Below are 11,302 nucleotides of genomic sequence, written 5' to 3'. Positions count from 1 at the left end.
ACCTTTGGGAAGTATTTTGACATGTACATGGGCACCCCGGTCGTATAGTGTATCTTGTAGACCAGGCCCATTGCAAGTTGCTGTACTCTGTCGTCTACTCTAAGCCATCCTAGGTTGGCAAAGTGGGCAGGGGTGAGGTGGGTTCTGGGGTTCAGGTCAAGTAGTAGTCTGACCAGTTTGTTTTGTGATGTTTGTAATTTTGTTTTAAGCGCCTTTGAGGTGCTTTGGTACCATGAGGTGCACGCATAGTCATAGTACCCTTGAATGAGTGCTCCTGCCAGAGTCTTCAGGGTATTCTTGTTTACCAGAGAGGAGATCCGGTACAAGAATCTAGTTCGTTGGTTGACTTTTTTTATTACATTGGATGCCATTTTGTCACAGGAAAGATTTGCCTCTAGGATGGAACCCAGGTAGGTAATTTCGTCTTTCCTTGTGACAATATTGTCACCCACTGTAACTGAGAATCCGTCGGTCTTGCTGAGTTTGTTATTTGAACCGAAGAGAATGGACTCTGTTTTGCCCATGTGTAATGATAGTTTGTTATCAGCGAGCCATATGCAGATTTTGCCTAGTTCCGTGCTGAGGGTTTTTTCAACCTGCAATTTGTTCTTGTCAGAGACCAGCAGGGCTGAGTCGTCCGCAAACAGGAACAAGTTGCAGTCACAGGCTGACGACATGTCATTTGCATAAATTAGGAAGAGTAGCGGTCCTAGTATGCTTCCTTGTGGAACACCACAGCTCACTGTGAGGGGGGGGGATAGAGTACCGTTTACCTCTACCATCTGTTCTCTCCCCTCCAGGTAGGATTGCATCCAGCTCACTGATAGGCTATCAAAACCAATTGCTTTTAGCTTGTCCATTAGAATGGAGTGATTGACAGTGTCGAAGGCCTTTTGTAGGTCCAGCATGACCATGCCGCAGTATTTGCCAGCGTCCACCTCTTGTTTGATGTGGTCGTTCAAATAGAGGAGGCATGTGTCAGTGGAGTGGGACGTTCTGAAGCCAGATTGGAATTCGTAGATTAGGTTTTTTTCCGCCAGGTACTTTTCGACCTGTTCGTAGACTATTTTCTCCATGACTTTCGAGATGGAGGTAAGAATAGAAACAGGGCGGTAGTTGCCTGGGTCTAATTTGCTGCCCTTTTTGTGTAGAGGGGTCACTCTCGCAATTTTGAAGTCCTTGGGGACGTGCCCCTGTCTTATAGAGAGGTTTATTATGTGTGTGATGACTGGGGTGATGGCGGCTGCTGCGTCTCTGAAGAATTTGGAGGGGATGTTGTCATGGCCAGTGGCCTTGTTAGGTTGGAGGGCGCTCAATTTTTTGAGTACCTCATCGGTTGTTACCATTTCAAGTTTGAAGTCGTCTTTGTGGACCCCTAGGTTTTTGTAGTATGCTACTATGTGTTCTACCCCATAATGCCCTGAGTGGGAGGGTAGTTTGTTTACCAGTGTTGTGGCTATGTTTGTGAAGAAGATGTTTAAGTAATTGGCTACATCCAGCTTGTCTGTGATGAGCGTGTTGTCCGTCTTTATGTTTATGTTTGAGAATCTGGTTTTAAGTTTTTTACTGCAGCCTAGTTGATTATTGAGTAATTGAGCAAGTTGCAATGCAAGGCTATGCAAATAACTGTCTGTTTGGCTGGCTGCCTGTCTGTCAGTGCTGCTGGTGGATGCATGGAAATAGAAATTGTATTAGATTATTAGAAATTGTATGTGTTGAATGAAAGAAGGCCTGTCATATTCAAATGGAGGTTGACAAACGGAAAAACAGCTGTCTTTATGAAGGAAATTATTTATTAAGTTGTTGTCCGTGTTGGACATCATATTGAATTGCAAAAGATAATGGCGTGAAATATATCTGCAACAGAGAGATACAAGAGTAGAAGGAACTAAGGAAGGAAGGAAAAGACGGTTCGTCCTTTTCTTTCAATTTATCTGCACTCTGCCACCACTCCTTATATGGCAAAGGAATGGCTCGCGCGAGTAGGTATATCTGCAGCGCTGCAAGCCCAACGTCTGGGCGGGGCTTTGGGGCTTGTACTCTGTGTTGTTTCCTGTAAAACCCGGAAGTAGTCAGTTTGTGCTGTTTATTTTTACAAGCTGTGAGGACTTGACAGAATTTGCATTTCTGTGTTCCGTGTTGCGGGTTAGGGTTAAGGTTAGGGTTAGGGTTAAGGTTGTACATATACTGTACATATACTGTATGTATATTGAACATTTTTGTTTTGTTTACACTTGTTTACGTACTTGACTTTCTATTTTATACTTATATTATACTATTTTACACTATCTTGTTATTTTTATCTAGCACACTATCAGGAGCAAAACAGAAAGAAGCATTTCATGCAAAAGTATTCTGTATTTCTGTATGACAAGTACAACTAATAAAGAAACTTGAACTTGAACTTGAAGGTTAGGGTTAGGGTTAAGGTTAGGGTTATGGTTAGGGTTAAAAATAAACAGCACAAACTGACTACGTCCGGGTTTTACAGGAAACAACACAGAGTACACGCCCCGAAGTCAAATGTAAAATATACTCTCTTTTCTAGACTCTTTTTGTATCACAAACAGTACTGTATTTGCAAATATATCTGTATGTCGTGTATGTCATATGTTATGATGAATTGAAAATGGGGGACCCTGATGTAAACAATTCTGTACCCATTCTGCAATCTGTTAATACAATTTTCAATCAATCAATCAATCAATCAATCAATCAATCAAACTGACGACTTCCGGGTTTTACAGGAAACAACACACAGTACAAGCCCCGAAGCCCCGCCCAGACGTTGGGCTTGCGGCTCTGCAGATATACCCTCCTCTGGGAACTTCACAAATACAGGAAGAACGGCAGAGCTGAGCCTCCGACACCAACACGGCAGCAGAGTCCCGGAGAAAACTGACGGTGATTATTAAAGACCAAAATCACTGCTTGACCAATTTAGCAGGTAAGCAGCAGCAGCACGCATTTGTCACCCACTTTACGAAGCTAATAATAATAACAACCATTCAAGTGATTCTGTTGTTAATGTTATTATTATTAAATACCCAGCGTTACAGTCGTTACTGTGCGACTAACAATACGTCGCGGCGCTCCCTGTCGCTGCACTAAAATCTCGAAATTATTTATTAATAAAAAATATAACTGTTATGTGAGCTGTGTTGGGCTAGCTAACAGCCCAGGAAAGTGGGCTGCACTGCTAAGTGGATTAAAAAAAAAAAAAAACTAGCCATAATCTTAAATGTATTTTTTCATCATATACGGAAACGCAGGCTATCTTTATGTGGAAACTACTTTTTTGTGCAGATCAGTGCAACATTAGCGAGCTAACGTAGCTAACGTTAACAACACCGGGAGGGGTGTTGTGCAAAACACAGGAAATGCCGAAACACAGAGACGTGAGAGACTGTGACACACGGGGAGGGGAGGAGAAGAATGACAGACACCAGTCTTGTTTCGGCATTTTGATCTGTTTTTACTTTGATAGTTGATTTTTTTTTAAGCATGATCAGCATTGTGCTTATGTCAACCACACTGTCATTAGTTTGTTAGCCTACATTGGTGCTGTCCTTGCGTAGCTTAAGCTAACATTAGCTACCACCCACCCATCATCACCAATCGCATTATCATCAGCCTGTGTGTGTGGTTACTAGTCTCTGCTGGACTCATTGCCCCCCCCTCCCTGTTCTTACCACATAATTCGTATAGTTTTTTATCAAAAGATACACAGAACAACTGACTGCAGCTTTTATGCTCCGCTTATGTCTGAACGTCTGCCCTCAGGCTGTGTTGGCAGAAAAACCCAGTCACCAACCTACTTCAGTCGTCCACCTGCAGAACTGATTGTGCTTTTACGCAGTGCCTCCTGCCATGTGTTGACAAAAGTAGGCCTAGGAAACAGTAGCCATGGGTTACGCGGGAGGGGGGACCAGCAGGAGACTGACCTCTGGTACATGAAGGCGAGGGCTCCTTCAGCCAGCCGACTCCTGTCAACCCCCGCGAACGTCTCACTTTTTCCAGCCTGGTGGTGGTACCCAGGAGCTGAGGAACGGGGACTTGTTCTCTTGGCATGTTGTGGTGGGGGCCGTGAGTCGACTGATGACTCATTTTGGGACCCACCCAACCCGGCGTAGTGTTAACCCTTTCATGACCAAATGGTTAACCTTAACCCTTTCACTGCCATAATGACAAAGGGTTAACCCTTTCACAACCTGTAGTGTGGTAGTGAAAGGTTAACCTCACTGTAGTGTGGTAGTGAAAGGGTTAAGAAACGCTGTCTACGGGGGGCGCCCTCGTGGCGCATACCATAGTGCCTCGCGCACCTATACGCCGCCGTCCCGGGTTCGCTTCCCGCTCCCGGGGGATCATTTGTTGCATCGTGTCTTCTCCCGTTCACCCTCTCCTCTGTCGGTCATGTCTGATTGTCTGACCAGAAAAAGCCAGAAAAACGCTAAAATAAATATTAAAAAAAAAAAAAACGCTGCTTGCCATAGACTTAAGTGTGAAATCAAGAACGGGGTTCCTTACCTCCATCAATCCAATCGTCTGGCCGTAGCCTAGTACAAGGACTAAATGGGTGGAATGCGTTGCACTGTGTGTGACACTTCTTGGGTTGTGGCTCTCTGTTTCTGGAAGGGCACGTTCGTGTTCCCTGTAGCGTTACCCGTCGGTAGTGTGATAGTTAAAGGCTTAACCTTCTGTAGTGTGGCAGTGAAAGGGTTAAGTAGGCCAACACGCATGTCCTACCAGTGTCCATTTCCCCCACAGACCCTGAGGGGACCCACCCTGTTTCAATTGCAGGTTGAGTCATACCTGAGGTAACAAGGAAGTGAACGAAGCTGTCGAACTCTGCTTGCTTGGTATTTGTAATAGGCCTGTCTCACCGCCACAGTGACTACGATCACCAGCTGAGGCCTGGCCCTACATTTAGGTCAAGGGTAGTCGGGGTGTGTGTGTGTGTGTGTGTGTGTACACTGCTTTGCTGACATCTAATTTTATCTCAAAAAGGGTCTCTTCTGGAGAGATCAGAGTGAACAGAACTGCATTTGAAACAAAAAGGCAAAAAGACTGATGGAACTTTTGTCTATCCAGAGATTGTGGAACGGCTGATCATTGAGACTAAGGGGGCTTTCACACTAGCCCTTCGGGGTAGAATCAGAGCACGATCGCACCAAAATAAGTGATGAGAACGCTCCCCCCCCCCCCCCCCCCCCGTCACCGGGGAGCGTGAATATTAAAGGCAACCAACTTGTGTTCAGCTTTTCGTTCAGCGTTTCTCTGATTGGCCACACGGCCAATCAATCAATCCACTAGCACACGCCCTTGCGGCAAGAGAGACGCGGCAGGAGAGCTGGTCGAACCAGCGGTGTTCTGTTGTGTGACTGTACTACAGCGGTGTTCTGTTGTGTGACTGTACTAAACTCTTCCACCACATGACCGACATTTGACATACAGTACACCTCCTATCTATGTTGGGATTATGTTTGGTCATGACAAAACAATAAAAATCGCTACCGTTAGTAATGCTGCCACCACCCACTTCAATGACAGAGCTCTCATATTTGCGAATGCATAAACTATATCTTAAATTATGGCGATGTGTCTAATATGGCTGTCGCGAAGTCATTGATAAGCGACAGCCATATTAGACACATAGCCATAATTTAAGATATAGTTTATGCATTCGCAAAATATGAGAGCGCGCCGCTGTCATTGAAGGGCTTCCTACAACAGAGCACCGCCGCTGCTGCTGCTGAAGCTGGATCAAGCCGGCGGCGGCGCACGAAAGCCAGGGATAAACCACCGCGTCGCCCCGCTGGCGCTTCAGGCTCAGCAGCCTCCACGGGCGAAATAACATATAACGTTACAGTTCCACACTGATGTACAGTGAGTGTCTAATATGGCTGTCGCGAAGTCATGCCTCTCCCTCTGACAATATCATAATGATGTGTTTTCTATATTATATCCACAATCATTAATCTAAAAAATGGTATGGGCTTTGATTAAACATGTAACCTACACCTACTGTAACTTACTGTACCTCTGCTTCCTACAGCACAGCAGGTAATGGCGTTAATCAATGGAACGCGAAACATAATAACGTTACGCTTTCTAGTTCAGCGCATTTCATAACTGTATGGGCTTTGTTTATACACGAGTGAATCTGGTAGTTGGTTGTTAAAAACGCGAAACATAATAATGTTACGCTTTCTAGTTCAGCGCATTTCATAACTGTATGGGCTTTGTTTATACACGAGTGAATCTGGTAGTTGGTTGTTAAAAACGCGAAACATAATAACGTTACGCTTTCTAGTTCAGCGCATTTCATAACTGTATGGGCTTTGTTTATACACGAGTGAAACAGCAGCCCAACACAAGTGCGTTGGAACAGCAGCCCATGGTACACAAGTTGGTTGCCCGCGCTGCCGCTCGCTTGCGCTCCTTGGATTTCATTTGGGACGTGGGACGACTGCGCTTGCCTGCGCGTGGGGGCGGGGGGCGCGGCCAATCAGAGAAAAGCCGAACACATGTTGGTTGCCTTTAATATTCACGCCACCGGGGACGCTGATTCACTCCAAGACGGGACCGCTGGAATAGGTGGTTTCTGGTGCGCGCCAGTGTCCCCGACGACGGAACGGAGTGTGGTGTGCAAGCTAACCTGTAATGCTTCCATGCTTGCTTGAATTTTGGGCAGATAAAAACATACAGCAACAACTGGACAACAATACGAAAACTTCGAGATGAAGCCACGTTTTTACAAGCCCAAGACTTCCCTGGCTCGGAGTCGCATACAGTTAGGCCTGGCAATTCTGTACACAAACCAGAGGGGGGGAGGGAGGGCGGACGGAGGTTCGCACTCGAGGACGGAGCGAGGATGGAGCGGAGCACCCGTTCCTAATGAGAAGACGCCCTGGCTTTAGGCTGCCGTCACATTAACTCCCTCAGAAGAACAAGCAACTGTTAGAAAACAAAAAAAAAGTGTCAAGTGTGTTTTGCTGACTTCTGCTATTCAAATCGGTTGGCCACTTATTTGTGACACGATATCCTTCACATTATTGACATACACGCAGCATGTAGATATAACTTCTCATGGTTAAAACAAACAAACAGAAATATTTGTTTTGCCTTCTGAAGCATCATTCCTTATTTAGCATCAGTTTTAAGTGTTTATTCTGCCCCCTCTTCCTTTGTGAAAGTGAGAGGGGAAGAATTTATCCCATGAGAATTTGGTCCTGCATTGGCTGTCGGGTCAGTCATTAGTGAGAGTAGGTCTTTGTGCTTGTATTCAGCCTCTGCCAGGTGAAAGTACGTGAAACTCGAGGGCGGCAGTCTCACTCACAGGAGATGACTGCAGTGTCATGTTACTAGCAGGATATGTAATGCCTAACCTTGTTCCCAGTTTTATCTCCGTGAGATAAAGCCTGGTAAAGAACTACTACCGAAAGTGTCTATGGGGTAGAATTTCCAGTGTATGTACTTCCCCTGGAAGCTGCCTCCGAAACGGACCAAACGTTTCCCGATTCCTGTCGGCAAACAAGCTAGAACGTCCCAGTCGTGTAGTAAATTCTTCAGGCAAAGCCGTTGCAGTGGCTTAAACGAGTAAATATTGTGCACTTCACACGTTTCTATAATTGTTTTGTCGAAACCGGAATGCCTGTAGCCTGTACTTCCTGTACTTCCGTTTAGACACTTTAGGAGGCATATATTGTCCAGCCTATGTAATGCCAGTCCTCCAGCCAGATAGGCGCAGCAGTTCTCGCCCGCATAGGGGATAATGCAATTACTGGAACATTACCAGAGAGTAGGGCTGTCCTCTACTTTAAAGACGCTCTTAAGCCCTACTCGCACAGGACGCGTATTCCATGGGGGCCCGTGGTAATGGTAAATTAGCATTATTGTGAATCATAGTTATATTGGTAGACTGTAGTTAGAGGTAGTTGGTTATGATTACCATGTAAGGCGGTGTAGACGGTGAAAGCAGTACTAGGCAGTACCTTTTATCAGGTCTATTATTATTTATTCTATTATTTGTATTTCTTTTTGCACAATCAAGGCGGGCATGGCCACCTTCATTTCACTACATGTCTTGTGTATGTATGTGACTAATAAAGTCTCTTGAATCTTGGTATAAATTGAGTATAGGCAACATTCATTCAATCTTTATTTAATCACAAAGGATGACTGAGAGCAAGCTCTCATTTACAATGACGTTGAGAAATACAAAACATAATAAATAAAGAGTTAAACGTTGGTACAGTATGGGTAACAGAACCTGTAGGCAATGGAGTTCAGAGTTTATACGGTATGGGGCCAGGGTGGGGCTGTCTCCGTGGTTACAGAGTTCAGAGAGATGACAGCTGAGGGGAAGAAGCTGAGCCTGCTTGACTTGGAGTGGAGATTCCTATAGCGCCTCCCAGAGGAGGACAAACGGTCCATGATTGGGATGAGAGCTGTCCTTGACATGATGCTAGGAAGCATATGAAGGATGTTCGGAAGCACAGGAAGTGTGATGGGAACGGTGTTAGGAAGCATAGGATGGATGATGGGAAGCATAGGAAGGGTGATAGGAAGCATGGTAGGAATGGTGATGGGAAGCATGTTAGGAAGGGTGATGGGAAGCATGTTAGGAAGGGTGTTGGGAAGGGTGATGGGAAGCATGTTAGGAAGGGTGATGGGAAGCATGTTAGGAAGGGTGATGGGAAGCATGTTAGGAAGGGTGATGGGAAGCATGTTAGGAAGGGTGATGGGAAGCATGTTAGGAAGCACAGTAAGGGTGATAGGAAGCATGTTAGAAACAGGTTCCAAGCGCAAAGAGAACGGGCACAATTGTTCTTACCATCTAGCATGCTAATTGCTAATGGTTAGAATTGGAGAGTGGTCAATGTGTTTGTTGGTCAGTGTGTCCATTTGTGTGTTTGTTAACGTTGGCTTGGCATGCCAATGCGTGAACAGGAAGTGAATGACAACGGCGCGAATGGCAAAGAAGAGGCACAGGCAGAATCGTTCTGACCTCCGAAGCACTTTCTTTCTGTAAATCCATGGCAGGTCTGCAATTCACGATCCAGTAACTGAACACACACAGTCTGTGGTTAAGATAAGATATTCCTTTATTGATCCCCTTTGGGAAACTCGGGTGAAATCATATATAGTCCACAAAAGTCCCACCTCCCATGAAAACACAAGCTGTCCTCACTCACAGGCTATAACGTTATCTTCATCATGCGCACTATGTAATGTTACCAAGCCAACACTGTGGGCTAAACATTAGGCTACAGACGTCCATAGTTGATGTCAAACACACTCTTTTATACATACAGTTCTTTCTTCCATAAACAACATTAATTTCTTGGCTCCTCAACAATAAAACTGCAGGCTACTTTTCTCTCCTCATCCTCTCACTCCTAACTGTTGTTCTCCCCACCTCAGAGGTTAACTAAAGTGCAACAACAGCGCAATATGCAGCATGTGATTAACAAGCCATTATTTTTCGTATTCGGAGTAACACCACTGTTTAATACCACAGTCACTCTCATATTGTCGTTGATGTATCACTAACTATGCATTAAAAAACTCTTAGTTATACCAATATTGTGCTGTCGGAACACTAACAGTCTCTTTATGTTTGCAGGTTAAGTATTCAATGTTCGCTATTTTGCCCATTAGGCCGTCATTGTGTAGAATGGTGTAGTGACTTTGGCCAGAGCTGCCATCTTTGTTTCACCAAATGGCGAACATTGGTTATACTTCACCTATAAGTACAATAAGTGCCTGTAAAAGTGCTGTCCTTCCTTGGTGCTGTTGTGTTGCAAGTGTTGATTCTCTGACCAGTCAGTGGTCTGCAGTGTTTTCACCTCACACTTTGGCATCTCCTCGGCTAAAACATACAATACCTACCCATTTGTAAAGATACGAGGGAGTACACTACAAACTGACCATTTCTGGCCCCTCTCGTATTATGGTCCTGTATAGAGCTTCTGTAAACAAGTTGCTCAAAACACAAAATATCGAGTCTTACTGTTAATAACTGAGTCAATGGAGTTTCCTCTAACTTGGCTGTCACTCCCATGTCGGTGAAAGCAGTGGGTGGTTGGTTGTGTTGTGAGCTGTTCTGCAGTAAAGGCAAGGCAGCAGTCTCTGGACGCCTACATACCTCTCTTTACCAGCAGCGGGTCCCGACTCGACTCCCACCACAGGCCCCATTCCTTTGATTATGCAAACCGCTTTGTCAAGGAAGCACTTGAAACGGTACAGGTCTAAGCAAGGGCTGCACGGGCTTATCCTCTGTCATTCAACAACAGTCATCATCGCCACTAAATACAAATTAAAGAAATGAACACGTGAGAATTTTGCAAATAATCACACCACCAAGGGTAAGGGGTTTGAATCGCCTATGCTTGTTTGTAACCAGTGGTCCGTTTCTTGTCAGCTGGAGTCTTGACTCTTGCGCCTCATAATTTCTCTGACCCCCCACCCCCTTCTTCATCCACTCTCTCTCTTCCTCTCTTTCTTCTACTCTTTCTCTCTCTCTCTTCCTTTCTTTCTCTCTCTTTCTTCTCTCTTCCTTTCTCTCTTTCTTCCTTTCTTTCTCTCTTTCTGTCTCTCTTTCTTCCTCTCTCCCTCTCTCTCTCTTCCTTTCTCTCTTTCTTCCTTTCTTTCTGTCTTTCTTTCTCTCTTTCTTCCTCTCTCCTCTCTCTATCTCTTTCCCTCTTACCTTTCTCTCTCTCTCTCTACCTCACAGTTATGGCAGAGTTGGCGAGTCTGGTGCAGCGGCTCGAGGTAGCAGTGGGCCGTCTGGAGGTTGCGTCTGGCGGCGGAGGAGGAGGCGGTGGAGGTAATCTAATATAATAATAATACATTTGATTTATATAGCGCTTTTCCAGAACCCAAAGACGCTGATAATAAGCAAAACAAATCAAACGGAGAAACATAGAACCACAGGGAAACGAGCAACAGTATGAATACACAAGACGTAAAACAAATACAAAATCCAGTAGGGGAACAATCAGGGAAGTAAGGAAACCGAGGGGAAGGGAAGGGGGGGGGGGGGAGCAGGAGACGGAGAGAAAGTAGGGAAGGGGAAGGGGAGGTGGTAGGTTGGAGGAGGGTGGTTATGGGTAGGGAAGGTTGTATGCTTGGGAGAACAGGTAGGTTTTGAGTCGTGAGGAAGAGTCTCTGACAGTCTGAGGGAGGGTGTTCCAAAGTCTGGGTGCAGCTCGTGAAAATGCCCGGTCACCAAAACTTTGGAGTTTGGACCGGAGGGAACGGGTGGGGCGGTAAGGGAGAAGAAGATCAGTCAGGTAGG

At 45.3% G+C, this 11,302-nt stretch overlaps 1 protein-coding gene across 2 annotated transcripts in view; it reads left to right on the top strand.

Moving 5' to 3' along the window:
* Positions 1-2,838: 2,838 nt before the first annotated feature.
* Positions 2,839-11,302, top strand: part of cap1 (CAP, adenylate cyclase-associated protein 1 (yeast)) — a 28,646-nt gene continuing 20,182 nt past the window's right edge. The window contains exons 1-2 of one of the 2 annotated variants that reach the window (XM_084311820.1): positions 2,839-2,947; positions 10,739-10,831. In XM_084311820.1, the coding sequence (XP_084167946.1) occupies positions 10,741-10,831 (91 nt within the window). In that variant the 5' untranslated portion in view covers positions 2,839-2,947; positions 10,739-10,740. The remainder of the gene's footprint in view (positions 2,948-10,738; positions 10,832-11,302) is intronic. The other variant, XM_084311821.1, reaches the window with a different exon arrangement.

Source organism: Notolepis coatsorum (genome assembly GCF_963971535.1).
Source record: "Notolepis coatsorum genome assembly, chromosome: 4".
NCBI classification, from domain to species: Eukaryota; Metazoa; Chordata; class Actinopteri; order Aulopiformes; family Paralepididae; genus Notolepis; species Notolepis coatsorum.
This window is presented reverse-complemented; position numbering and strand designations above follow the sequence as displayed.